Source organism: Hylobates moloch, unplaced genomic scaffold (genome assembly GCF_009828535.3).
Source record: "Hylobates moloch isolate HMO894 unplaced genomic scaffold, HMol_V3 SCAFFOLD_8, whole genome shotgun sequence".
Classification (NCBI taxonomy): Eukaryota; Metazoa; Chordata; class Mammalia; order Primates; family Hylobatidae; genus Hylobates; species Hylobates moloch.
Window position 1 is genome coordinate 80,761,781 of NW_026652283.1, and position 26,644 is coordinate 80,788,424.

The 26,644-nt window shown below is 52.9% G+C and overlaps 2 protein-coding genes across 12 annotated transcripts in view; both read left to right on the forward strand.

Moving 5' to 3' along the window:
- The window catches only part of IP6K2 (inositol hexakisphosphate kinase 2), a 30,338-nt gene extending 20,451 nt beyond the window's left edge, over positions 1–9,887 (forward strand). For 2 of the 5 annotated variants that reach the window (XM_032161653.2, XM_058442821.1), the window contains exons 2-6: positions 1,815–2,146; positions 4,047–4,272; positions 6,084–6,259; positions 8,180–8,355; positions 9,117–9,887. In XM_032161653.2, the coding sequence (XP_032017544.1) occupies positions 1,945–2,146; positions 4,047–4,272; positions 6,084–6,259; positions 8,180–8,355; positions 9,117–9,617 (1,281 nt within the window). In that variant the 5' untranslated portion in view covers positions 1,815–1,944 and the 3' untranslated portion in view covers positions 9,618–9,887. The other 3 variants (XM_032161652.2, XM_058442822.1, XR_009214536.1) reach the window with 3 other exon arrangements.
- Positions 9,888–11,971: 2,084 nt separating this feature from the next.
- On the forward strand, positions 11,972–24,022 carry NCKIPSD (NCK interacting protein with SH3 domain). Of its 7 annotated transcripts, none has more exons than XM_032161640.2 (14): positions 12,107–12,250; positions 12,643–12,870; positions 14,916–15,025; positions 15,377–15,581; positions 15,773–15,884; positions 16,148–16,638; positions 17,671–17,841; positions 18,011–18,097; positions 18,185–18,323; positions 18,440–18,520; positions 18,714–18,842; positions 18,928–19,020; positions 19,160–19,332; positions 23,118–24,022. In XM_032161640.2, the coding sequence occupies exons 3-14, from the start codon at positions 14,979–14,981 to the stop codon at positions 23,319–23,321; spliced, it is 1,932 nt and encodes a 643-aa protein (XP_032017531.1). In that variant the 5' UTR covers positions 12,107–12,250; positions 12,643–12,870; positions 14,916–14,978; the 3' UTR covers positions 23,322–24,022. The 7 variants fall into 7 exon arrangements, with proteins under 7 accessions (XP_032017528.1, XP_032017529.1, XP_032017531.1 ...); XM_032161643.2 differs by having other exon boundaries at positions 12,643–12,800; XM_032161637.2 differs by lacking the exon at positions 12,643–12,870 and having other exon boundaries at positions 11,972–12,250.
- The last annotated feature ends 2,622 nt before the right edge of the window (positions 24,023–26,644 follow it).

Consider the following 26,644-nt stretch of genomic DNA (forward strand, 5'->3'; position numbering starts at 1 on the left):
TTGGGAGGCCGAGGTGGGCGGATCACGAGGTCAGGAGATCAAGACCATCCTGGCTAACATGGTGAAACCCCATCTCTACTAAAAATACAAAAAATTAGCCGGGCGTGGTGGCAGTCGCCTGTAGTCCCAGCTACTCTGGAGGCTGAGGCAGGAGAATGGCATGAACCTGGGAGGCGGAGCTTGCAGTGAGCCGAGATCTCGCCACTGCACTCCAGTCTGGGTGACAGAGCGAGACTCCATCTCAAAAAAAAAAAAAAGGAAAAATTAACCTGGGCAGTGCCAGATATCATGTGCCCTAGAGGCAGCTGTGTGGGGTTCACTTGGGAGAAATGGCTTATTGTCTTTGGTCCTGGGTGAATTTCCTAACCATCTCTAATCGCCTTCATTGTTTGCAATAGGGAGAGTAGTGTTTACCTCAAAGAAAGTGTCATGAGGACCAAATGACATAAGAAATTCCTGTCATGAGCCTGATACATAATAGGTGCTTTCCCCACATTAGAGGACAGAGGGCACATCTCCTCCAGATCCATCCTCACTCCTCTCTCAGTTGGAGTCATGGGAACTGAAGGAGTTCCCAGTAAAATCCCTGTACAGATACTGAAATGTAACTCAAGCCTCGTAAGTAATGCTAGTAGAGACTGCCTAATTTGTAAATTAGACAAAACAGAGAATGAGTGTGACATGGCCTGAACCGGCTAACAGGGTGCATACAGAGATGTGCTTCGTTGATGCAGCATCCAGTGCGTGGCTGAGTGAGTGGATGCGAGCCCTAATTGCCCCAAGAGCATAACTTTGGTTTAAAGGTGTGTACCAGCTTTTGGTGATCAGGATAGAACTGATAAAAATAGTGACCTAGAACACTGTGTATCTTTTTAAATGGAGTTAATCAGCCTTGATCAGTTATTTTTAGATGTAGGTATTAATCATTAAAGCTGGACCCAAGTTCCATTGCTAATGTTAATGGGGCTTGTCTTTGGCCTTGGGCAGGAGCAGTGTGGGTAGACAACCTGGACAAGTAAATAATGAGTCTTACTAGATAATGAGTGAGCAGGTTTTCCCTATATTTAAATGCATTTTATAACAATATAATTAATGGGGCTGGGTGCGGTCGCTCAGCCTGTAATCCCAGCACTTTGGGAGACCGAGGCGGGCAGATCACGAGGTCAAGAGATCAAGACCATGCCAGCCAACATGGTGAAACCCCGTCTCTACTAAAAATACAAAAATTAGCTGGGCTTGGTGGTGTGCACCTGTAATCCCAGCTACTCGGGAGGCTGAGGGAGGAGAATGGCTTGAACCCTGAGAGGTGGAGGTTGCAGTGAGTCGAGATTGTGCCACTGCACTCCCGCCTGGCGATAGAGTGAGACTCCATCTCAAAAAAAAAAAAAAAAAAAAGAAATATATATATATATAATTAATGGGAGACCTGGGCATCATCCACTTAAAGCTTGACACTCTTATTAAAAAATGGTAAGATTTAATCCAAATATTAGGCTTGAAATTGTGATTTCACCTCACCATGGCATCAGTTTTGCCTGCGGTAGTGGCTTTTTAACACCGCAGTGGGACCTCTGCCTTTTTAGGGCCCCTGGAACCCATTCCCTGCCTGTCTGCATCTAACCCCGCCCCATGAGCTCATAGTGTTTTTGTTTTTCTGCCGGAGAAGGCGGGGCCAAGGTGGGTGGCATGGGCGGAGTCCCGCAAGAGCTCAGACTGTTAGTCTTTCTCTTTCTGCTGAAGGAGCAGAGTGAGCAGCTCTAAGGCACTTCCCACGCTACTTCGAACCCCCATGTCATCATTGTATTTGCTTCCAGCAGAGCGTCCTGGCCAGAACAAGCCAAGGAGCCAAGACGAGAGGGACACACAGACAAACAACAGACGGAAGACGTACTGGCCGCTGGACTCCGCTGCCTCCCCCATCTCCCCGCCATCTGCGCCCGGAGGATGAGCCCAGCCTTCAGGGCCATGGATGTGGAGCCCCGCGCCAAAGGCGTCCTTCTGGAGCCCTTTGTCCACCAGGTCGGGGGGCACTCATGCGTGCTCCGCTTCAATGAGACAACCCTGTGCAAGCCCCTGGTCCCAAGGGAACATCAGTTCTACGAGACCCTCCCTGCTGAGATGCGCAAATTCACTCCCCAGTACAAAGGTAAGTCCCAGCTGCTGGAGGGGTTGCCACACTGGCGACGAGATGTGAGAGATCGTGGCCGTGGAAGGCCCTGGCAGCCATCCCTGGAGCCCTCACTCCCACCCACTCTGTGCTTTCCCTCCCTCTCCTCCTTCTCCTCCTGGCCCTCAGCCCAGCATCTCACACCCTCAGTTTTCAAGCCCTGGTAAGATTGCTCAATTCTGTTTTGTTTTGTGGATTTGAGTTTGATTTTGGTAGAAGTGTAGTTGTGTTTTATGTTCAGGTGTCTCTTGATCACAGTAACCCATAGTCCCCCATTGAGGGGACGGTGGGGGAAGACTTTGGGAGGATTTTACCCAGAATACTTGCCGCCTGCTTTTTGTCCTCCAGGAAACCAGAAGCCCGGGTGATTAGGTAGGCCGGGGAGCAGGGTTGAGTCAGATGGAATGCAGGAGTGGGAGGCCTGTGCTGATTAGCCCAAGCCCTTTGCTGTTACAGAATGTCTCCAGTATTGCTATATGAAAGCAACCCTTCGATTCACATATGATAATTTTTTATTTCTTTTTATAATGTATTTTATAGGGGACATCAGCAGCCACCAGCATGGTGGGGTCTTTGTTGGGGAGTGGGGGAGTCTTTTGTAAATCAAGTAAGAATCCATTAAAGAAATTAATTTTAAATGTGCATTACCTGGTTACATAAAAGACTCTAGAACAACTTAGGTTCTTTTAGGACTGTTGAAACATTGTCTTTAAGGACAGAATGTACTGGGTGCCTTTCTCTGTACTCTGAATATGCATGTGTATTGTGGTGGGGATGGGGGAGTTGGGGGCCCTCACTTGGTCCTTCTCTGTTGTTTTTTTCCAGGACAAAGCCAAAGGCCCCTTGTTAGCTGGCCGTCCCTGCCCCATTTTTTCCCTGGTCCTTTCCCCTGTGGCCACAGGGAAGTGTGGCCTGAATCCCCCACCCTGGCTCCTCTGCACCCAGAGCTGGGGGCCACCTCAGAAGTGTCATCTCTCTCTGAGCACGCATTCCCCTGCAGCAGTCGAGGACTGAGCAGATTGAGTGATGCTGGGGCAGAGAGGCCTGGGAGGAAAGGTGTTCAGCCAGTCGTTTGTAAGGCGCTCGTCGGCACCTGCTGAAACGCCCCCACCTGACAGCCCCGTCCTCAAAGACTGTCTAATTACTCATGGCAGGTTCTAGAGACTTAAGGGGAAAAGCTGCTTTCAAGGCCACCACATGTCTGTGCTCCCCAACCAGCTCTATCTGCCTTGTGTTCATTTTGTTATTTTGTGACATGAGACTGCAAAGACCAATAAAAACATATAAGAACAAAAGGCCTGGGTGCCTACCTGCGTGGGGGCACTGTGGGAAGCCTTTGCTAGGGTGTCTTGTGCTGTGTGGTTTGTTTTGTTTCCCCTTTTATTTTGCTTTGCTTACCCAGTCTTCCCTTATTCTTGGATGCTTCTTAACCCTCAGGCAAACCTGTGTTCCCCCTGTATTCAGGCTCTGCTTTAAAGCAAGCCATGAGGCTGTTGGAGTTTCTGTTTAGGGCATTAAAAATTCCCGCAAACTATAAAGAGCAATGTTTTCAGTCTTTTAGGATTAGAAGAATTACATAAAAATTAATAAACATTTTCAATGATGGAAAAATGTGTCTTGTAATTCTTTGGCTCTTGCCTCGTTGAGTACATCACAGAGGAAGACTCTCGGCCATGTTTGCTCCCTAATTGCTTGTCTTGTATGGTGTCATCTTTTCTAGCTGTTTTGATATTTGTTAAGTTTGCAGATGAGTTTGGGGCCTCTGGCAACATAGAGACTAAGGAACTGGGTAAGAAAAAAACAAATGTTACAATCATGTTACTTACAACGCTTCTTCCTGCTAAATTAAAAGTTCTTTCTGCTCCTCACCCCCTTCCAGGTGTGGTATCTGTGCGCTTTGAAGAAGATGAAGACAGGAACTTGTGTCTAATAGCATATCCATTGAAAGGGGACCATGGAATTGTGGACATTGTAGATAATTCAGACTGTGAACCAAAAAGTAAGCTCCTAAGGTGGACAACAAACAAAAAACATCATGTCTTAGAAACAGAAAAGACCCCTAAGGACTGGGTGCGTCAGCACCGTAAAGAGGAGAAAATGAAGAGGTGAGTGTAGACAGAGGGCAACTCTGGGCTATGTGGGAGGGGAAGTGTTGGGGGTTTTGGTTACAGCCCAGTTCCCTGGAGCTAAGGACTGAAGTGGATTTAGTAGGTACCTTGTCATTTAGTGGCCAATTCCCACATGGCATGCTCAGCCTCTCTTTGTTTAATTGACTCTGGTTAGATCATGCCAGTTTGGGTAAACAGCTGCACTGGCAGCTGTAAGAGATTCACTCATTCTTCCATGACTGCTCTGTGCTAGGCTGTGTTCTAGAGATGTAGCAGTGACCAAGAGAGGAGCCATCCTTTTACCTCAGGTTGTTCACCAGTGGTGGGGAACAAAATGGGCAGTTGGGCATCCCTGAAACTCAGCGATCCCCCTAAGCAGGGCCATCCTACTCCTGCACCTTGGCAAAGCTTGTGAAAATATAAATAGTATATATAAATTAAGTACATGTAATGTAGCTAAGTAGATTGACTTAGTCCCATGGAATTTCAGTTCCCATTTTCCCAGTTGCCAGCTTTTGGAGTCAGGGGAACCTGGTTGTACTGGAGGCTAGGTGGTACCACTGCCTAGAAGAGGGCAGTGAAGTCTCTCCACATACGGGGCCGGGGAGCAGGGGCTGATCTTGGATCTTAGGTTCTTTTTGCTGTAGAAAATAGTTGTTGGGGCCGGGCGCGGTGGCTCACGCTTGTAATCCCAGCACTTTGGGAGGCCGAGGCGGGTGGATCACAAGGTCAGGAGATCGAGACCACGGTGAAACTCCGTCTCTACTAAAAATACAAAAAATTAGCCGGGCGTGGTGGCGGGCGCCTGTAGTCCCAGCTACTCGGAGAGGCTGAGGCAGGAGAATGGCGTGAACCCGGGAGGCGGAGCTTGCAGTGAGCCGAGATCGCGCCACTGCACTCCAGCCTGGGCGACAGAGCAAGACTCCGTCTCAAAAAAAAAAAAAAAAAGAAAAAAAGAAAATAGTTGTTGGCTGGTCCCTTAATTTTATTTTCTAAAATCAACTTTCTTGAGGCATACATGTGGTAAAATGCACCCATCTGGGGTGTTCAGAGAGTTTTGGCAAATGTTTACACAGTAAGCCACCATCACATCAAGAAGTCACTTTTCATTACTCTAGAAAGTTTCTGGCCGGGTGCGGTGGCTCATGCCTGTAATCCCAGCACTTCGGGATGCCAAGGCGGGCGGATCACCTGAGGTCAGGAGTTCGAGATCAGCCTGACCAATATGATGAAACCCTGTCTCTACTAGAAATACAAAAATTAGCCTGGTGTGGTAGCATGCGCCTGTAGTCCCAGCTGAGACAGGAGAATCTCTAGAACCAGGAGGCGTAGGTTGCAGTGAGCCGAGATCACACCATTGCGCTCCAGCCTGGGCAATAAGAGTGAAACTCCATCTCAAAAAAAGAAAAAAAAAAAAGAAAGTTTCTTTGTGCTTTAACCCTGGATTGATTGATTGATTGATTGATTGATTGATTGATTGATTGATTTTTGAGTCTTGCTTGTTCTGTTGCCCAGGCTCTGAAGTGCACGGGCACAATCTTCTTGGCTCACTGCAACCTCTGCCTCCCAGGTTCAAGTGATTCTCCTGCCTCAGCCTCCTGAGCACACCACCATGCCCGGCTAATTTTTGTATTTTTAGTAGAGACAGGGTTTCACCCTGTTGGCCAGGCTGGTCTCCAACTCCTGACCTCAAGTGATCTGCCCATCTCGGCCTCCCAAAGTGCTGGGATTACAGGCATGAGCCACCACGCCCGGCCTTCTGAATTCTGATAAGACATACTGATTTATTGGTCCTTATCTCTTTATAGCCATAAGTTAGAAGAAGAATTTGAGTGGCTAAAGAAATCTGAAGTCTTGTACTACACTGTAGAGAAGAAGGGGAATATAAGTTCCCAACTTAAACACTATAACCCTTGGAGCATGAAATGTCACCAGCAACAGTTACAGAGAATGAAGGAGAATGCAAAGCATCGGAACCAGTACAGTATCCTTTGTTCATGGGCATCTCCACATTTGAGGGTAAGAGGAGAGGAAATGAGGAAGTCCCTTGGAGCTTGGAGAGAGAGGTTGGGTTTTTATAGTCATGGCTGAGTTTCTTCTACCTGGGTTATTCCCGGACACCCTATATGATAATTATGGGCAAATAATCACTTCCCTCAGGGCAGCTACTGGCCTAGGAGTGCAGATGATGAGGAGTGGGGTATAATGGGTTTCTGGGAGGTGAGGGGTGCCTCATGAAGGGGCCAGCTTGCATCAGGTGGGCTTTAGCCTACGTAACCTAGAGGAAGAGGGCAAGGAGCTGCTCCCTGTTTTCAGACTCTTCAGAAGTCTCAAAACATTGCCCACCTGCCAAGGGCTGGGGTGTTTGGATGAGGAGACTGACCTTTCAGTCCTGGTTCACCAGACTGCCACTGGGACATGAGCTATGCATAAGGAAATCTTTCTTTTCTTTTCTCTTTTCTCTTTTCTTTTTTCTTTCCTCTCTTTTTTTTTTCTTTTCTTTCTTTCTTTCTTTTTTTTTTTTTTTTTTTTTTGAGACAGAGTCTTGCTCGTCCGCCAGGCTAGAGTGCAGTGGTGTGATCTCAGCTCACCGCAACCTCCGTCTCCCAGGTTCAAGCGATTCTCATGCCTCAGCCTCCCGAGTAGTTGGGATTACAGGCATCCGCTACCATGCCCGGCTTATTTTTGTATTTTTAGTGGAGACAGGGTTTCACCATGTTGGCCAGGCTGGTCCAAACTCCTGACCTCAGGTGATCCACCTGCTTTGGCCTCCCAAAGTGCTGGGATAACTGGCATGAACCACCACACCCAGCCCTCTTCCTCCCCGCCCTCCCCTCCCCTTTGTAGAGGTAAGGTCTCACTGTGTTGCCCAGGCTAGTCTCAAACTCCTGGGCTCAAGTGATCCTCCTGCCTCAGCCTCCCAAAATGTTGGGATAACAGGCGTGAGCCACCACGCCTAGCCTTTTATCTATTTTTTGGTCTCTTAACAATGTAAAAACCACCGGGCGCGGTGGCTCATGCCGGTAATCCCAGCACTTTGGGAGGCCGAGACGGGCGGATCACGAGGTCAGGAGATCGAGACCATCTTGGCTAACACAGTGAAACCCCGTTTCTACTAAAAATACAAAAAATTAGCTGGGTGTGTTGGCGGGCGCCTGTAGTCCCAGCTACTCAGGAGGCTGAGGCAGGAGAATGGCGTGAACCCAGGAGGCGGAGCTTGCAATGAGCTGAGATTGCGCTACTGCACTCCAACCTGGGGGACACAGCGAGACTCCGTCTCAAAAAAAAAAAATGTAAAAACCATTCTTCGCTTATAGGCCATAAACAGCAAGCACTGGGCCATAGTTTACCAGTTTCTGCTCTAGGGAGCACTGATTCCTTGAATGGGAAATGATGAGACAATGGTCTGTGCACTAGAGACACTCATTATTTCTGGTCATTGTTTCTAGACCTTTTTAGTGCACACAGCTGGGAAGCAGACGTTTAAAGAGAAAAGTATTTTCATGAGTTTATACTGATATTTCCAGTTCACATTTAAGGCTACAGGATTTACTGAACTTTCTTGATGTTCTACTTGTAATTGAGGGCTTTGTTTTTGGACCCTAGTCCTACACTTAGCTAAGAGTTCAGAAGATGGCGTGTGTGTCTCCCAGGCAGGAAGAGCCCAGGCCTCTGTTGAGTCCAGGTGCAGGCTGCTTCCACGCCAGTTCCCTGACAAGAAGTAAAGGTGTCTCTTAGCTTTCTAGTCAGCTCTGGACTCCCTGTGTGGGGGATGGCAGGACTAATGGAGTCTCCTGTGGGTTCAGGCTTCTCTGGGTCACTGCATCTAGGCACTGTACCTTGAGAGTGCCAAGGACCCATGCAGTAGCACTTCCTTTTGGGGGTATTATTCTTAACTACTCAGAATTTATCTTACTGGAAAACCTGACTTCCCGCTACGAGGTGCCTTGTGTCCTTGACCTCAAGATGGGCACACGACAACACGGTGATGATGCTTCAGAGGAGAAGGCAGCCAACCAGATCCGAAAATGTCAGCAGAGCACATCTGCAGTCATTGGTGTGCGTGTGTGTGGCATGCAGGTGAGGGGGGATGCTAGGGCTGGCTAGGGCATCCAGTGGCTGTCACTTCCCCACCCTGGTATAGTCCTGTTTGCTCAAAAGATTCCAGGCCAGGTGCAGTGGCTCACACCTGTAATCCCAGCACTTTGGGAGGTCAAGATGGGCGGCTCACCTGAGGTCAGGAGTTTGAGACCAGCCCAGGCAACATGGCGAAACCCCGTCTCTACTAAAAATACAAAAATTGGCTGGGCGTGATGGTGCACGGCTCTAATACCAGCTACTTGGGAGGCTGAGGCATGAAAACAGCTTGAACCCAGGAGGCAGAGGTTGCAGTGAGCTGAGATCACGCCATTGCACTCCAGCCTGGGCGACGGCGAGACTGTCTCAAAATAAAGATTCCAGATTTGACCCTACATGAGTCTGTTGCTTTTTGGTTAAAAAAGAAAGCATGCATGCCTGCATGATTCTCTCTCAGATTGGTCTGGTTGGCTGAGTCCAGAATCTGTAGATAGTAGGGAGGAAGGCAAAAGGGTTAGGTCCTTTCCAGTGACCCAGATGTTGAGTTGGGGTGCTGGGGCACAATGACCAAACCCAGGTTGGATGGCTGCATCCCAGGTGGGGGCTGATCAGAGAGTATAGTGGACAGTGGCTCATGTGCAACTGGTGTACTTTATCTGATCTGGGCTGTCACATGCCGCCACCACCACACCACCCCGCCCCCGCCCAGGGTCCAGGGTTTGAGATGGCCCTCAGCCCCTGACTTGCTGGTCTCTCTCCTACAGGTATACCAAGCAGGCAGTGGGCAGCTCATGTTCATGAACAAGTACCATGGACGGAAGCTATCGGTGCAGGGCTTCAAGGAGGCACTTTTCCAGTTCTTCCACAATGGGCGGTACCTGCGCCGTGAACTCCTGGGCCCTGTGCTCAAGAAGCTGACTGAGCTCAAGGCAGTGTTGGAGCGACAGGAGTCCTACCGCTTCTACTCAAGCTCCCTGCTGGTCATCTATGATGGCAAGGAGCGGCCCGAAGTGGTCCTGGACTCAGATGCTGAGGATTTGGAGGACCTGTCAGAGGAATCAGCTGATGAGTCTGCTGGTGCCTATGCCTACAAACCCATCGGCGCCAGCTCTGTAGATGTGCGCATGATCGACTTTGCACACACCACCTGCAGGCTGTATGGCGAGGACACCGTGGTGCATGAAGGCCAGGATGCTGGCTATATCTTCGGGCTCCAGAGCCTGATAGACATTGTCACAGAGATAAGTGAGGAGAGTGGGGAGTGAGCTTGCTAGCTGCTCCAGTACTTGAGAGACACTCTGTGTCCCAGGCACAGCTGTGCTGCGTCAGGGAGGAGGCCGGTATGGCCAGGTGGTGGCTCCTGTAGCCTGGAGCTGATGTGCAGTGGCCTCTGTGAGCCCCAGCCTGAGCCAGTCCCAGCTGTGCTTGGAGTCTTTATTTATTTTAACTATTTCTTCAACATTCCACATTTGATGATGATACCTCTTTCTTCCCTGAGTGTATATGTTCTAATACAAATCTTTTTGTTTATTGTACACAGTGCTCCTGTCATTCTTTCCAAGGGCAGGCAGTCCCCCTCCCAAGCCTCACCACATGCTGTGACCACCTCCCTGGCTCAGTATTCTCCTGGCTGCCACCCCACCCCATAGATCCTAAAGTCAGCATAGCCTCTTGGCATGGTGTGCAGTCTCCAACCCAGCACCCTGAAGGTTACCCAGAAAGGATCCCCAAGTTACATACTTTCTGGGGTCTGTGCTGGCTGAGTGTCTCAGCACCTCTATCCAAAAACCACATGACGCTTGACACAGGTCTTCTCATGGGCCGTATGCAGCTTAAGCCAGTTAGATAGCAGGTGATCCAAACCTTGGGTCCAGCTTTTAATCCCTCCTGTGCCACTGGCAGCAGCTAATTGGCTGGCTATTGTGATAGATGTCCTGGAAGCAATACTAGGGTCTCTAGCCTCGGGTCTGGTCCATTGGCAGCCATGGACTGTGTTGTAAAGGGGCCCAGGTGATGGAGGGTACGATAAAAAGGCGTGTTTGGGTAGGTAGGGTGGTCCTCTTGGCCACACCACCTGTCACCACTCCTGCCCAGCCCTAGTCCCCATTGCAATTTCACCAGTCTCATTCTTCAGGCAGTCCCAGACAGCACAGACCCTGAGATTCTACTCTGCCCCAGGAGGGCTTCTGGGAGGAGGAAGGGCCAAGAGAGGTCTTGAACTGCAGAGCCAGACCTGGTGCAGAGAAGGCAGGGTCTGGATGTCAGTTTCTAGCAGTTCTACCCCTCACCTGAACCTCACACTAGGCCTATGTACTTTAGGCCTTAAAATAGGCAACTGGGTCAGACAGATTATGGGATAACACCCATAATCCCAACACTGGAAGGCCAAGGTGGGAGGACTGCTTGAGTCCGGGAATTTGAGACTAGCCAGAGCAACATAGCAAGACCTTGTCTCTACTAAAAAAAAAAAAAAAAAAAAAAATTAGCTGACTGGTGGTGCATGCCTGTAGTCCCAGAGACAGTAGGCTTGAGCCTGGAAGATGAAGGCTGCAATGAGCTTGATCATCCCACTGCACTCCAGCCTGGACAACAGAGCAAGACCCTGTCTCAAAAAATAAATACAGATAAAAATAGAAAACTTGTACACACTGGCCTGTACACGCCCCCTGCTTCCTGGGCTCGGGCTTCCTGTGGAGTGTAGCTGGACCATTCTCAGCCACCGTCTCTCCAGGACTCTGAGGTCTTCCCTGGGTCTTCCAGGCACTCTTATTACAAGGATTTCATATACCTGGAGATCTGGGCTGACTGGAAAGCTGGGTGGATCAAATAGGCTCTTAAGGCCACCGTGGTATCCCACTCCCTCTTTCAGCCCTCCTCTATGCTCTCAGAAAGGGGCATCGCAAATCTTAAGTCCTATGAAGACAATAAAACACAGCAAGATGATAGCGATTGATGGGGTGGGAGCTTGACGGACAAATACTATAGGAGAGGGAAGGGAAAAGTGTCCCAGGTAGAGGGAACAGAACATGCAAAGGCCCAATATAGAGAAAACCAGACATGGCTGAAGAGAGAGGAGGAGTAGGGGTGGGGAGCAAAGATGGGGAATAGCCCCGCCTGGTTTCTGTTTTTATGGCCCCCTTCTCCCCACACTTGCTCCCCACTGGCCACCACCGGCACTCGGTGAAGAGAGGTGGTGAGGCCCAGACACACCGAGAGCCGGGCCCTGAGAGGGCTTCCAAGTGTCGGATCAGCAAGATCATCCTTTCGAGGTCGCCGTCCTTGCAATTAGTAGATGGGACCCACTGCCCCAGGGCGGCAGGGGCGCACCCTCTACGAGCGGAGCGCGCTTTCACCGGGAGGTAGGACGGGACGCAGCGCTCGGACTTAAGCAGGGAAAGGGAGCAGAGGGCTGGACGGGTGAAGCCGAGGCCGGGGTGAGGAGTGAGGGTGCGGGGTCCGGGGATGAGGGGCCTGGAGCCGGGAGGGACCAGAGGAGACAGCCAGCTGTCGACCCCAGCCCCGCCGCACCTCTTGGGGCCGCGCGGGGGCGCTGCTCTCCGATGCGTGGAACGATAGAGCCCGGGGCGGGGCTTCGGCGGGCGGGCGCGCGCGCGCCTGCGTGGTGTGTCACGGGGCGGGGCGAGCGCGGCGCGGCTCGGCGCTCCCGGCCTGGCGTTGTGGATCCGCAGCCGTTGCCACCTTCCCTGCACCTGCCTTGCCCGGCCCCATGTACCGCGCGCTGTACGCGTTCCGCTCGGCGGAGCCCAACGCGCTGGCGTTCGCCGCGGGCGAGACCTTCCTGGTGCTAGAGCGAAGCAGCGCGCACTGGTGGCTGGCAGCGCGGGCGCGCAGTGGTGAGACGGGTTACGTGCCGCCAGCCTACCTGCGCCGCCTGCAGGTGAGTGCGCCCCTTCCCGCCCGGCCTCCGCGCCCCTGGTGCAGGACCCCTTCACAGCCCCGCAGAACCGACCCAGGGACCCCACCCTTTCCGGGACCCGAGGCCAGGACCTCTATCAGACAAGGAGTTTGATAACCTGACCCTGAGACCCCCGGACCCACGGGGACTGAGACCCCAAGAGTCAGCATCACCCACAAAAGACCAGGCCCTTAACAGACCAACTCCCGATCGACCAAAAGCCTAACTCTGGGACTGAGACTCCTCAGGACCCCAGACCCTTCAGTATCGAGTCCGCCATCTGAATGGCGACCCTAAGCCCCACCGAATCCTGGCCAATTATTCAAATCCCTGAGACCCCAGATCCTTAATATGCCCCTTCTCTGTATTCCTAGGACCCCACAACCAACCTCCCTCCCTCCCTCTCTCCCTTCCCCCCTTCCTCCCTTCCTCCCTTCCTTCTTCCCCCAACCCCGCACCTTGCCCCCGGTTGGAGCCACCACTGAGACCTGGACCACCTTGGACACCACCTGTTTCCCCAGCCATCCTCCAGGTCCTCAACCGCCGAACTTGGACCCTAGAACCATAGACACCTCCATCCCCTATGTGACACCCAAGCTTTGGTACTTCAGTGTCTTTCACTAGCCTGTATTCAGCCACCCTCTAAGCTCTTCTTAAGGCCCTCCCAACCGTATTTGAACCAAGGACCCATGCCCCTGCTGACACTGTCTGGCACTGCTCCCTCCACTCCCCAACCCTGACTTCTCAAACTTTCTTCCTTTGAAAGTGAGGGGCTCCATCCCTTCTTGTTCCCAGCCTGGAGTGGGGACTGCTCCCATTGTGACGAAGTGAGTTCTTATAGCTTCCCCGGTCTGACCGTGGCCCCATTTCCTTCCAGTGGAAGCTGCAGTCCCAGTTCCTGTTTCCCTAAGAGTAGCCCTGCTGCGGGGGTTGGGATGCGGTATCTCCAGCTGGTCTATTCTGACCACAGGAGGAAGAAGGGCCCAGAGCTGCCAGGCCTGTGCCAGACTCCCCCGCCCTGTCCTAGTCCTTATCCTTTAGGAAACATCCTGTCCCAGCCCAGTTCAGGACAGAAATAACGGGATAAATTTGGAAGTGTCATCTGGTCTTACCAGGGAGGATGGGCCCTGGGGGCCTAGGGGCTTCTTCATAGACCCTTGGTGTGATCCCATCTAGGAGTGCCAGGGGTGGGAGTGGGGGCCATGGACACCATGGCTGCTGTGTGTCAGACCCAGTAAGTGTGTCAGACCCAACCTTTTTGGGAATGGGGTCTCGTTGAAGGCCTCTGAGGAAAAGTCCTGTCTCTTCCCCTATTGGGCATAGGTCAAGGGCCTGTGAGTCCCCTGCCCCCAGCCAGGACCAGTGGGGCAAGGTGTTTGGGGAGGGCAGAGAGGCTACCATCTTCTCTGTCACTGTCTCTGTTTCTTTCTGCGTGTCTCTTTCTGTCTGGATTGCTGCGACTCTGTGCCTCTCTGCCTGTGTTGTTCCGACTCCACATGTGTGTGTTTTTGTTTCTTCCTCCGGCTCCCCCCACACTCTGGCTCTGGCTCTGTTTCTTTCTGCGTTGTTTCCCTCTGTCTGCCTCTCCATTCCTCTCTGAGCTCCTTCTCTTTCCCCATTCCTTTCTCTCTCTCTCTCTCTGTCTCTGTGTGTGTGTGTGTGTGTGTGTGTGTGTGTGTCTCTTTGTGTCTTTGTGTCCCCCTGTCTCCTCTCCCTGCACTCTGGCACACCTCATACCACCTGGAGGGCTTTGCTGACCTCTGTGCCCACCTGTCTGTCCCCATCAGGGAAGCTTCTCAAACCCATGGTGGAGTGAGTTCATCTCAGCTCTGGGGCTCCTATGTAGCCTGATGGACTACGTGTGCCAGGGCCAGGGGAGGGCTGGGGGTAGCTGGTTTGATAGCTGCTACCCTACACTCCCCATGCCAGATAGGCAAAGTAGACTGGACCCCTGGAATGTTGGGGATGGCAATACAGAGCCTGGAGCAGGGGCTAGGCCCGTCTCTCATGTTTATCCTTTGCCACAAACACAGAACTGCTTCCCAGGGCGGGTCTGGAAGCATACTGAGACACCTTGTGGGGATGAGGGCCAGCAGCAGGGTTGGGGAGGGTAAGTCCCTTTGACCCATTCTCAGCTCCCACGGCTTACAGAGGGCCCTTACAAGGACAGGGCTGTTCTAGGGTATGACCTTGGTTTTGTGCAAGATCAGCAAGATGCAGAGTGATGTATTAAGGATTCCAGATACTGGAGACTTCCTGTTTGGCATCTCGACCTGGGCTCTGAGCCAAGACCAGGGATAGACTAGGTATGCACTCCTGGCCGCAAGCTGGGAGCCCCTGGGCTATGTTTTTGCTTTAGACCCCTGATTTTCAGAAACATCTTAGCCAAGAGCCTTGCTGTGGGGTAAAATCTTGATCAGGACCTAATATGTAATGTGGCAGCATGGGGGTCACCCTGTGCCCCAGCTCCCTGAGTGATACAGTTTGAGAACCCCATTCCATATTCTGGTTCAACTTTCTGTGCTATGTCTAGCATTCCAGGCTTTAGCTATATTGGTTCTCTGCCCTGGGTTCTATCTCGGGCTGGGTCTGGGCTGAGCACCTCCGTTTGGCCTTCAGGTCTAACTGCTGTCCCCTGCCCCCCCAGGGCCTGGAGCAGGATGTCCTCCAGGCCATTGACCGGGCCATCGAGGCTGTACACAACACAGCCATGCGGGATGGTGGCAAGTACAGCCTGGAACAGCGTGGAGTCCTCCAGTGAGTGTTGAGGGGAGTGGAGTGGGACCTCCCGGTGAGCATGGTGGGGTGGGGTTCTTCAGTGAGTGTCATGGGGCAGGTGGGCCTGGGAGATGCGAGGGTTGGCAGGGGTGGTGGGGGAGTGGCACCTCCCAGTGAGCATGGTGGGGTCGGGTCCTTCAGTGAGCACCAGGGGTGTGCAGAGCGCAGGACTGAGGATAGTATGGGGTACTGCAGGCTGGGGTGAAGCATGGAGGAGATGGGGATGTCTGAGGGGCCTGGGCTATGGGGTCCCAGCATCCCACAGGGGCATATGAGGACTTTGAGCTGTGAGATGCAACCCCCGCAATAGTCTTCCTGTCCCTCCATCAGGAAGCTGATCCACCACCGGAAAGAGACCCTGTCACGCAGAGGCCCTTCAGCCTCCAGTGTTGCAGTTATGACCCCATCAACCAGTGACCACCACTTGGATGCTGCTGCGGCCAGGCAGCCCAATGGGGTGTGTCGAGCTGGGTTTGAGCGGCAGCACAGCCTACCCAGTTCTGAGCATCTTGGGGCAGATGGAGGCCTCTACCAGGTGTGTGGTGAGGACATCCTGGAGAAGGGAGGTGGGTGGGACTTGAGGCTTCATCCAGAGGCTCAAGGGGTCCACTCAGGAGTGACGCGGCCCAGAGCCATAGTCCTGCCCACAGCCAGGGCTCAGGTCCCGAGCCTGGCTGCCGCTCTAGATGTCAGTCTGTCCTCCAAGATCCTACTTCCATCTTCCAGATCCCACTTCCATCTTCCCAGATCCCACCACAGCCTCGCCGAGCAGCACCCGCCACACCGCCCCCACCAGTGAAGCGCCGAGACCGCGAGGCCCTGATGGCCTCTGGGAGTGGTAAGAAGGCAGGGTTAGGGGAACTCAGGTGGAGGCACCCTATGCTTGGAATGGTTGTTCTGCCTGTGTCAGGGAGATGGAGGCTCTAAGCTTGGGAAGAGGACAGGACTCCCATGTTGGGGCAATTAGGGGCTCTGGGCTTTGTGAGGAGACAGTGCCTAGCACAGAAACTAGGCCCTGTGTTAGGGGACAGGGATCTGGGCTGTGAAGGGTATGGTTTTCCAGGGGGCTGCCCTGGCACAGCTTCTACTCACTGCTCACAGGTGGCCACAACACCACGCCCTCCGGGGGTAACTCTGTGTCCAGCGGCTCCTCAGTCAGCAGCACCTCCCTTGACACGCTCTATACCGGCTCCAGCCCAACTGAACCAGGCTCCATCTGCTCACCCACACCCCCACCTGTGCCCCGCCGAGGCACCCACACCACCGTGTCCCAAGTCCAGCCCCATCCCTCCAAGGCATCAGCACCTGAACCCCCTGCAGAAGAAGTGGCAACTGGTACAACCTCAGCCTCTGATGACCTGGAAGCCCTGGGTACACTGAGCCTGGGGACCACAGAGGAGAAGGCAGCAGCTGAGGTGGCTGTGCCCAGGACCATTGGGGCCGAGCTGATGGAGCTGGTGCGGAGAAACACTGGCCTGAGCCACGAATTATGCCGGGTGGCCATCGGTGTCATAGTGGGTCACATCCAGGCCTCCGTGCCGGCCAGCTCACCAGTCATGGAGCAGGTCCTCCTCTCACTCGTAGAGGGCAAGGTGAGGGTGGGCGGCACAGCAGGGCCATCCTGCTACCCACCCTGTTCCCACCGTCACACACTTGTCCAGCCTGTATGTTACAGGTATTTCTCAAGCTCTGGCTCTGAGCTCTTAATGTGCTGGGCACTGGGGACGTTGAGCTGATTTCTGAAGCAGAAAGGAAGGACAAGCATTCCAGGCAGATGCACAGCCTGGACAAGGGCCACAAGGCAGGACTGAGCCTGGCTCGTGGGAGGAATTGGAACAAGGCCTGCAGGACTGGAACACAGGGAGTGAGGGAGTGGGTGCTGTAGGAGGAGGTGAGACCTGGGGCAGGTGACAGATAAGACCAGATGCGGGTGGCCAAGAGTTCTGTCTGGCTGCAGGGAAGGAATGGACACGGCATGGGTGAGGGTAGTGCCTTGCTGACCTTGGCAGTAAGAGACATGGGTGCTGGGAGAGCTGTGATGGAGTCCTAGGTGCTGACTTGGACGAGAGGGAGTGAGGTGTGTGGGCATCATGGGATAGGTGGGATCCTTGGCACTCATGAGCAGGATGGGGGCAGTGAGCCCAGCATACATGATGGGGGTCAGACAGACCAAAGTCCCTCTTTAGTGCTCCATGGTTCCTCTCATTCTGGTTTGGGTGTTGGGGAGTGGGCCAATGGGCTTGGCTGTGCTGGGCACAATAGCCAGTGCCTGGTCAGCAGGGTTCAAGGAAAATGTGGCAAGTTGGTAGATGACAGGCCTGTGCCATTTTGTATGGAATGGGAGAGTGAGGTCTCAGAGTCACATTCTGGCAGTGACAGAGTTCATGGCCCTCCTAGTTGGAGGTGTTTATCCAGGTCTGGGATGAGAGGCGAGCTGTTGAAAACCCCCTACAGATGAGTCTCCTATTGACTCCTGTCCTGGGAGGTCATCAAGACCGGAGTTGAGCCCCCTGTCCAGTGTGGGCCAGGAGGGACTTGAGTTCACGGAGTAAAAGTCCACAGATGGACTCTCCAGGCCTTGGAGCAGGGAGTGTGCTGAGTCATGCCTTGCCCTCTCCCGCTAGGACCTCAGCACAGCCCTGCCCTCAGGGCAGGTCTGCCACGACCAGCAGAGGCTGGAGGTGATCTTTGCAGACCTGGCTCGACGTAAGGACGACGCCCAGCAGCGCAGTTGGGCACTATATGAGGACGAGGGTGTCATCCGCTGCTACCTGGAGGAGCTGCTGCATATTCTGGTAAGGGTGGGGGCTCACACACATACCCCACATGGGGAACAGTGGCCCCCACCCTGTAGCATCCCTCACAGTGCCAGGAGTCTCCCCTACATATATGTGCTCAGCCCTCTTGGGTGGCTGCACGGCTCCGCTCATGCTGGCTGATGCTCTCACTTCCTCATTTCTGTAGACTGATGCAGACCCTGAAGTTTGCAAGAAAATGTGCAAGAGAAACGAGTTCGAGTCTGTCCTGGCCTTGGTGGCCTATTACCAAATGGTATGTGCAGGATGGAGGGGAGGGGTAATGGAGAGACCTCGATAGTGGGGGAGTTCCAGGCACTGAGCACGCAGGGTTCCCTGCCAGGAACACCGAGCATCACTGCGGCTGCTGCTCCTCAAGTGCTTCGGCGCCATGTGCAGCCTGGATGCAGCCATCATCTCCACGCTTGTGTCATCCGTGCTGCCTGTGGAGCTGGCGAGGGACATGCAGACAGACACGCAGGGTGAGGCTGGAGGGCGGGGTAGGAGGGAACTTCCTGCTATCTGGAGGGTGTTCCTGCCATCTGCTGGGGTTTCCTGCCATCTTTGGGGACTCTGACTGCCTGCCTTGTCCCCCCAGACCACCAGAAACTCTGTTACTCTGCCCTCATCCTGGCCATGGTCTTCTCCATGGGAGAGGCAGTGCCCTATGCACACTATGGTAAGAATGCAGTCGCCGACCAGCTGATCACAGGTCCTAAGCCAGGGCCCATTGCCTGAGGGCTTGGGACCTGCTGACTACACAGCCTAGCAGGGATAGGCTATCCCCAAGGCTTACAGAAAGCCAGGAAGGGTGGGTGGTGCGGGGGTCGGGGGGGAATGGAGCTGCAGACTTCTGTGCGCCCCTCTCCCAGAGCACCTGGGCATGCCTTTCGCCCAGTTCCTACTGAGCATCGTCGAGGATGGGCTGCCCTTGGACACCACAGAGCAGCTGCCGGACCTCTGCGTGAACCTGCTTCTGGCTCTCAACCTGCACCTGCCAGGTGGGGTGGGGCCTGGCCGGGCGGTGGCTGAGCACATGGTGGCTCTCAGGCTCAGCACCCTGTCTATACCCATGTCTTTCCTTAGCCCCTGACCAGAATGTCATCATGGCTGCCCTGAGCAAACACGCCAATGTCAAGATCTTCTCCGAGAAGCTGTTGTTGCTCCTGAACAGAGGGGGTGAGGGCCCGGGAATCTGCGCGGGTACCACTTCGATGCCCTGTGACTCCATGACCCCTGCAATGACTCCCGTAACCCCTGGGGTGACTCTGGGACCCCCACAAGGTCCACCCTGACCGCTATGACCCCTGCCTCCTAGATGACCCTGTGCGCATCTTCAAACATGAGCCACAGCCGCCACACTCTGTCCTCAAGTTCCTGCAGGACGTGTTTGGCAGCCCAGCCACAGCTGCCATCTTCTACCACACAGACATGATGGCTCTCATTGACATCACTGTGCGGCACATCGCAGACTTGTCACCGGGAGACAAGGTGCCTGGAGGTGGCTGCAGCAGGGGGGGATCACTGTGTGGAAACTGAAACAAAATGGTGGGGGACATGACATTGAGTGGAGGTGAGGGGGCAAGGCCACTGCTGGAGCCAGGTAAGTGTAGGAGGCCATGATAGGTGCACCAAGACCCAAAGGAGCCAGCCATGAGGTGATCTGGAGGTGGTGCAGCTGGAGGAGGCTGGAGAGGAGGGAGTGGAGGGAGATGAGGCATGGAGGGTGGAGTTTACACAAAGCCTTGGAGGCTGCTGCAAGAGGTTGTGATCTCCTCAGGAACAGGGAATGTGATGTGATTAACATCCCACATGGAATCAACTCCGTGCCAGCAGAGTGGAAGCCAGCCAGGGAGGAAGCAGCCACAGTAGTCCAGGTGGCATGGATGGGGTGGGGACGGGATAGGCCATGGCAGTGGTAGTGGCAGTGGCGAGAAGAGGCCAGCTGTGGAGTGTTTAGCAAGTGGATCTGGCAGGGCTTGCTGCTTGATTTATCTTGAGCAGCTAGATGGATGAAGTGCTGATTTTTGAAGTTGGGGAGGCTGGGAGAACTTCTTGGGGGAAAATAGGGAGTTGTGTTTTGAATGTGTCAAGAATGAGGAGATACCTGCTAGACACCCAGGTACCAAGGGCATCAGGGAGGCAGTGGGGAATGAGTTGAGACTAGAGAGACATTTTGGAGTTGTCTATGCAGAGATACGATGGGAAGCCTGTGACTATGTGATTGCCTCAGAAATGACATAGATAGGCAGGTCAGCGGGAAGTTCGGGCTGCAGCCCTGGGCACAGCTGAAACAACTAGGGAGAAACCCAGGAAGAGAACCAAGAAAGCGGGAGCCCAAAGCCACGTTTAGAGGAAGATGATCAGCCATCTCTATACCATTAGGAGCCTGAGCAAAACTGGGGTTGGCCATTGGATTCACCACACAGAGGTCAGTGGTGCCTGACAAGCAGTGTCAGTGGGGTGCAAGAAGGAGAGTCTGAATGAAAGTTTGAGAGAGCTTGAAGTTATTGGGGAGTAGAAATGAGGGGAGGGTTGGAAGCAGTAAATGGAGACAACTCATGAATTTTCTATTAAGGGGAAGAGAAAAATGGGAGGGAGGTTGCTGGAGAGAGATGACATGGGGATAGGGAGAGTGTTTTTTTTGTTTTTGTTTGTTTGTTTGTTTGTCTCCCTCTTTTGCCAAGGCTGGAGTGTAGTGGCACAATCCTGGCTCACTGTAACCTCCGCCTCCTGGGTTCAAGTGATTCTCCTGCCTCAGCCTCCCAAGTTGCTGGAATTACAGGCACCCACTACCACACCCAGCTAATTTTTATATTTTAGTAGAGACAGGGTTTCGCCATGTTGGCCAGGCTGGTCTTGAACTCCTGACCTCATGCAATCCACCTGCCTCAGCCTCCCAAAGTGTTGGGATTACAGGTGTGAGCCACCGTGCCTGGCCAGGGAGAGTGTTTTGAAGATGGGGGATGTTGGCCAAGCGCGGTGGCTCATGCCTGTAATCCCAGCACTTTGGGAGGCCGAGGTGGGTAGATCACTTGAGGTCAGGAATTCGAGACCAGCCTGGCCAACATGGTCTCTACTAAAAATACAAAATACGAAAAATAGAAAAATTAGCTGGGCATGGCTGTGGGAGCCTGTAATCCCAGCTACTTGGGAGGCTGAGGCAGGAGAATTGCTTGAACCCAGGAGGTGGAAGTTGCTGTGAGCCAAGATCACACCACTGCACTCCAGCCTGGGCGACAGATGGGGGATGATGGCCAGGTGTGGTGGCTCATGCCTATAATCCCAGCACTTTGGGAGGCTGAAGCGGGAGGACCACTTGAGTCCATGAGTTCAAGATCAGCCTGGGCAACATAATGAGACCTCTGTATAGCCTGATGGACCACAGTAAAAAATAAAATTAGCTGGGCATGGTGGTATGCACCTGTAATTCCAACTACTTTGGAGGCTGAAGTGGGAAGATTACTGGAGCCCAGGAGGTCAAGGCTGCATTGAGCCACGATTGTGTCATTGCACTCCAGCCTGAGCAACAAAGCCAGACCTTGTCTCTTTAAAAAACAAAAACAAAAATGGTAGGGATGATGGTGCATGTTCTGAGCCAGAGGGAATGATCCAGCAAGCACAGAGAGATGGATGATGTGTTGGAGATGATGAGCCACCACAGGAGTCAAGTGGCTGGGGCAGGAGGGGAGAGTCCAGGTCCAGGCTTACATGGACAGGAGCTAGGGCCGCTCATTCTGGTAGGGACAGGTGAGATGTGGGTACTGAGGGGAAAGACGGGTTTCTGCAAGATTATTTCTGTATTCTCTATGAAGCACAAGGCCAGCTGACGAGGTAGGTAGGTTTCGAAGACAGAGAAGGTGGGCATTGTTACTACTCTAAGGGAGAGTGACACAGCAGAGAAAAGCAGTGGGAGGCTCAGGCAGTGCTGCGTGTCCATTTGAGGTTTGTGGTGGTGAGTGACATTCAGGCCTGCACATGGCTCTGCATTTGTCTATAGCTTAGACACTGGCGTGTGATGTGCAGGCACCTCAGTATGACTCCCAGGGCTGGGACTTAGCAGAGTGTGCTGCCTAAAGGAGGTTTTGGTATTATTCCTCTAATTAAAGGTAAAGAGAGAAATGAGGGATGTTGAGGGAAGCAGACATAGTGCTAGGTCAGGTCAGTGGATTGGAGGTCTCTGTGAGAACAAGCTGTCAAGTCATAAGGGCTGGCCAGGCGTGGTAGTTCACGCCTATAATCCCAGCACTTTGGGAGGCTGAGGTGGGCGGATCATTTGAGGTCTGGAGTTTGAGACCAACGTGGCCAACATGGCGAAACCCCATCTCTTCTAAAAAAAAAAATACAAAAATTAGCAGGGCATTTTGGTGTATGCCTGTAATCCCAGCTATTTGGGAGGCTGAGGCAGGAGAATTGCTTGAACCCAGGAGTCAGAGGTTGCAGTGAGCCGAGATCGTGCCACTGCACTCCAGCCTGGTGACAGCAGGAGACCCTGTCTCAAAAAAAAAAAAATGATTTATATATATATATATCATAAGGGCTGTTGGAAGTGGTTCAGCCAGAGGTGCTAGGAGTATAGGTTGGAGGAGAGGCTGTTGGAGATGAATTCAGGGCATATGTAGGAGGTAGGATAGCCAGGTCTTAGACATGGCTTGGATATGAGGTATGTAAGAGACAAGAAGCAAAGAGGACACCATATTTCAGGCCTGTGCTTTTGAATCGGCACAGTGCTCTTTCTAAAGGTAAGAACATGAGAAAACCTTCAACTCTGGGAGGATGGGAAAGATCATGAGTTCGATGGTGGATATGTGGATTTGAGGTCTGTCACATGTGCAGGAGATGACAAGTGGGCAGTTGAATATTCTTGTCTGGAGCTCACAGGGGAGTTCTAGGTGAGAGGTATGAGAGTGATTCACTGTTTGAAACTGTGAATGTGCACGAGATCTTCCAGGGCAAGAGAGGATAGGGTGAGAAGCAGAGGGCCTCTGACTGATAGACAGAGGCACCTTGAGGGACCCAGCTTCAAAGGATGGGCACGACTTCTCTGGGCAGCCCGCATACCTGGGGCTGTCTGTGGCTGGAATGATACATTTATTCACTTACTCAAAAACTATTGAAGACCAATTCTGTGCCAGGTATATTGTGGGTGCTGGGGATGCAGCCCTGATGTTCAGGTCCACAGCCCTGGGGTCTGTGGAACAGTGGGGTCCTGTCCCTGTCCAGTGGTGGTTGCAGTACCTCCCTGGGGTCCCTGAGCTGGCCTGCTCTTCCCACAGCTGCGCATGGAGTACCTCTCCCTGATGCATGCTGTAGTCCGCACCACGCCCTACCTGCAGCACCGCCACCGGCTACCCGACCTGCAGGCCATACTGCGACGCATCCTGAATGAGGAGGAGACCTCACCCCAGTGCCAGATGGACCGCATGATTGTCCGAGAGATGTGCAAGGAATTCCCGGTGCTGGGGGAGGCTCCCAGCTAGCACCTTGCTGTCCTCCCTTCCCTGCAGCTCCAGTCAGTGTGCAGGGGACTCAGGGGCTTGGCCCTAAGAATGTTTTGCACTGACAGTGGGAGGGGATAAGGTGGCAGAAGGAACCTGAGCAGGAACCCTCACCTGAAGTAGAACTTATGAGAGGGGCCAAGTGTAGGATTGGGGACCATGGTCTGGGAGCTGTTCTGGGGCAGGGGGAATATGCAAGCTAAAGCTCCTCTATACCCCGGTAGGCTTCCTCTTCAGCATGCCCCCCTCTTCACCCCACACCCATGTGCACACTCAGAGTCCTGCTGCCGCTCCAGGCTGGACCAGACCCCTATCCCCACCCCTCCTGGTCTGTATCCTGGGCCTCAGCAAGCCATGCCCCTGGGGTGAGGGGAGGCATCTCCCACCAGCTCTATTCTTTGCCTTAGCTTTGCAGTGAGTGCTGCTCATATCCTCCCCCCTACCCCCACATGGGGGTCGCTGCCCTTCACTCCTACCCCTAGAGGCCTTGGCCAAGCTGCTGCTTTGAAAGCGGGATCTTGGAGACAGGTCATCCATCCCGGAGCCTCATGGAACAGGATGATGGCACTGAGAAAGCCAATGACCGAATCTCTTTTCTCTGTAAAAATGTAGACTGAAAAGCCATGTGTATTTTCCTATGTGCTGTAGCTCTCCTTTGGAAATAAATCACAGGCATCTGGAAACAGGCTTCCCTGTATGATCTTGGGAGACAGTGGGAGAGGATGGGCAGAAATACTGGGGCCTTAGGACCCCATCACTGCAGCTTGCACTGACTTCTCCAGCTTGAGGAGGTAATGGACCCTGACAGGCCTGGCCCTCAAGGCCCTTTGAGCCCTGTTCTAGCCTCTCTTCCCTGAGCTCCCACTTTTCCTGGGCCCCAGCCATAGCCAAGTGTCCCCCAGCAGCCCATTTGCAGGTGTCTGCATCTCCAGGCTTCACTTACACACTTACATCTTTCTTTTTCTCCTTTTTTTTTTTTTTTTAGTGGGGGAACAGTCTCACTCTGTTACCCAGGCTCACTGTAGCCTTGACCTCCCAGGCTCAAGTGATCCTCCTGCCTCAGCCTCCTGAGTAGCTGAAACTACAGTAGCCACCATGCCCAGCTAATTAAAAAAAATTTTTTTTTGGTAGAGACAGGGTCCTACTATGTTGCTCAAGCGGGTCTCGAACACCTCAGTTCTGGTGATCCTCCTGCCTTGGCCTCCCAAAGTACTGGGATTATAGGCGTGACCCATCGCACTGGCCCACTTACATCTTTTACTTATATCTTTCACTTTGCTTTGAATACCGGTACTCTCTCCCCTGTTGAAACCCTATTGTCCTTCATAGTTATTCTCAAATGAAGCAGGCCTCTACCTACTCCCAGCCCTGGCCTCTGTGAATGCTTCGGCCTGTCCAGCCCTATTTTCTTCCCCCATTTGTCCTTGTTTCCAGCAAGATCACCTCATCTTGCAACCTCAGCAGAGATTTGGTAATCATCGTAGGGCAGAAAGAGGGTCTTAAGCATAGGGTTAGGTTTCCATTACTGTTTTAGAGGAACTAAGGGCCAAAATTTGGCAAAAACTTCACTCTTGCAGGCTCTCAAGTTAGCAAAGAAGTTCTCACCGTAAGTCTGGGAGCAGAGTCAGAAACCCACAGGCAGACACCAGTCAGAAGTGTTGTTTCTGTTTTCTAGATTGAGTCTCACTATCTTGAAGGCTGATGTCCAACCCCTGTGCTCAAGCAGTCCTCCCACTTCAGCTTCCCGAGTAGCTGGGACTACAGGCACACACCACTGTGCTTCACACGGAAGTGGTTTTCATCAGTTCCCTTTATTTTTTATCCAAACTCCTCATTCATCAGATGGTTCCACACATCAGGAATCACTGACACTGACTTTTGGTCGTGACTTTTTCTTTCTCATTGGGGTGCTGAAAACAGAGGGCAGTTATCCTCCCAAAAAGAAGGTAAAGCAGCACAGGGAGGCAAGGGCTAGAGATGGGGCCCCCTGGCAAGAGGCTCTCAGAAGTTGAGGCAGCAACATTCCTTAGGAAACCCATGGGAGGAAAGTATGGGGGCCTGGTGGGGGATGCCCTGCTCACTGCTGACTCTGTCAGAAGGCCAGGTGCACAGACTCACTCGGACCTGAGGAGGGGTTGACAGTGTTTGGCCCCCAGTAAAGCTCTGTGGGACACAACCTGGTTACTAACTTTTTTTTTCTTTTTGAGACAGAGTTTTGCTCTTGTCACCCAGGCTGGAATGCAATGGCGCGATCTCGGCTCACTGCAACCTGTACCTCCCAGGTTCAAGCGATAATTCCTCTGCCTCGGCTTCCCGAGTAGCTGGGATTACAGGTGCCCACCACCACATCCAGCTAATTTTTGTATTTTTAGTAGAGACGAGGTTTCACCATGTTGGTCAGGCTGGTCTCGAACTCCTGATCTCAGACGATCCACCTGTCTCAGGCTCCCAAAATGCTGGGATTACAGGTGTGAGCCACTGCGCCCAGCCCCCCCCTTTTTTTTTTAGATGGAATTGTGCTCTGTCACCCAGGCTGGAGTGCAGTGGTGTGATCTTGGCTCACTGCAACCCTTACCTCCTGGGTTCAAGCAATTCTTCCTGCCTCAGCCTCCCCAGTAGCTGGGATTACAGGTGCCCACCACCACACTTGGCTAATTCCTGTATTTTTAGTAGAGACGGGATTTCGCCATTTTGGCCAGGCTGGTCTTGAACTCCTGACCTCAGGTGACCCACTCGCCTCCGCCTCCCAAAATGCTGGGATTGCAGGCATGAGCCACCATGCCCGGCCTGGTTACTACTTTTAACCCTGGAGACATTCTGCCTCCCTTTTTATATCCAAAGTTGATGACACTGACTTCCAGTCACTACTCCTTTCTCACTGGGGTGCAGAAGGCAGGGAAGTATTCTCATGAGATAGTGTATTTCAGTAAAAAGCACAGGTCCTCAGGAAGCTGAGGAGGGACATCGGACAGCCTCTGTGACTTGCTGTGTTTCCTGTCATGATGTACACACAAACCTTGTGGAAATGGCAGGACTGTACTGTGCCATCTGTCCCAGTGCTGGCACCTAGGTCAAACAAGGTATGGTCCCATGGCAGAAGCCTCTGCTTACTTTTGCAGGAGTGCCCAAGGTGGGCCCTGGCACCTGTTTGTAAGAGAAGCAGAAGCCCCAGCTGATAAAGTTACATAAGTGCTGACTCCTGGTAGCAAGCATGCTCTGAGAGACTCTGGGACCTCTTCAGCAAACACTCTTGTGGTGGCCTCACAACACAAAATTACAACCAAGGGCAGATTATGATTAGCCAG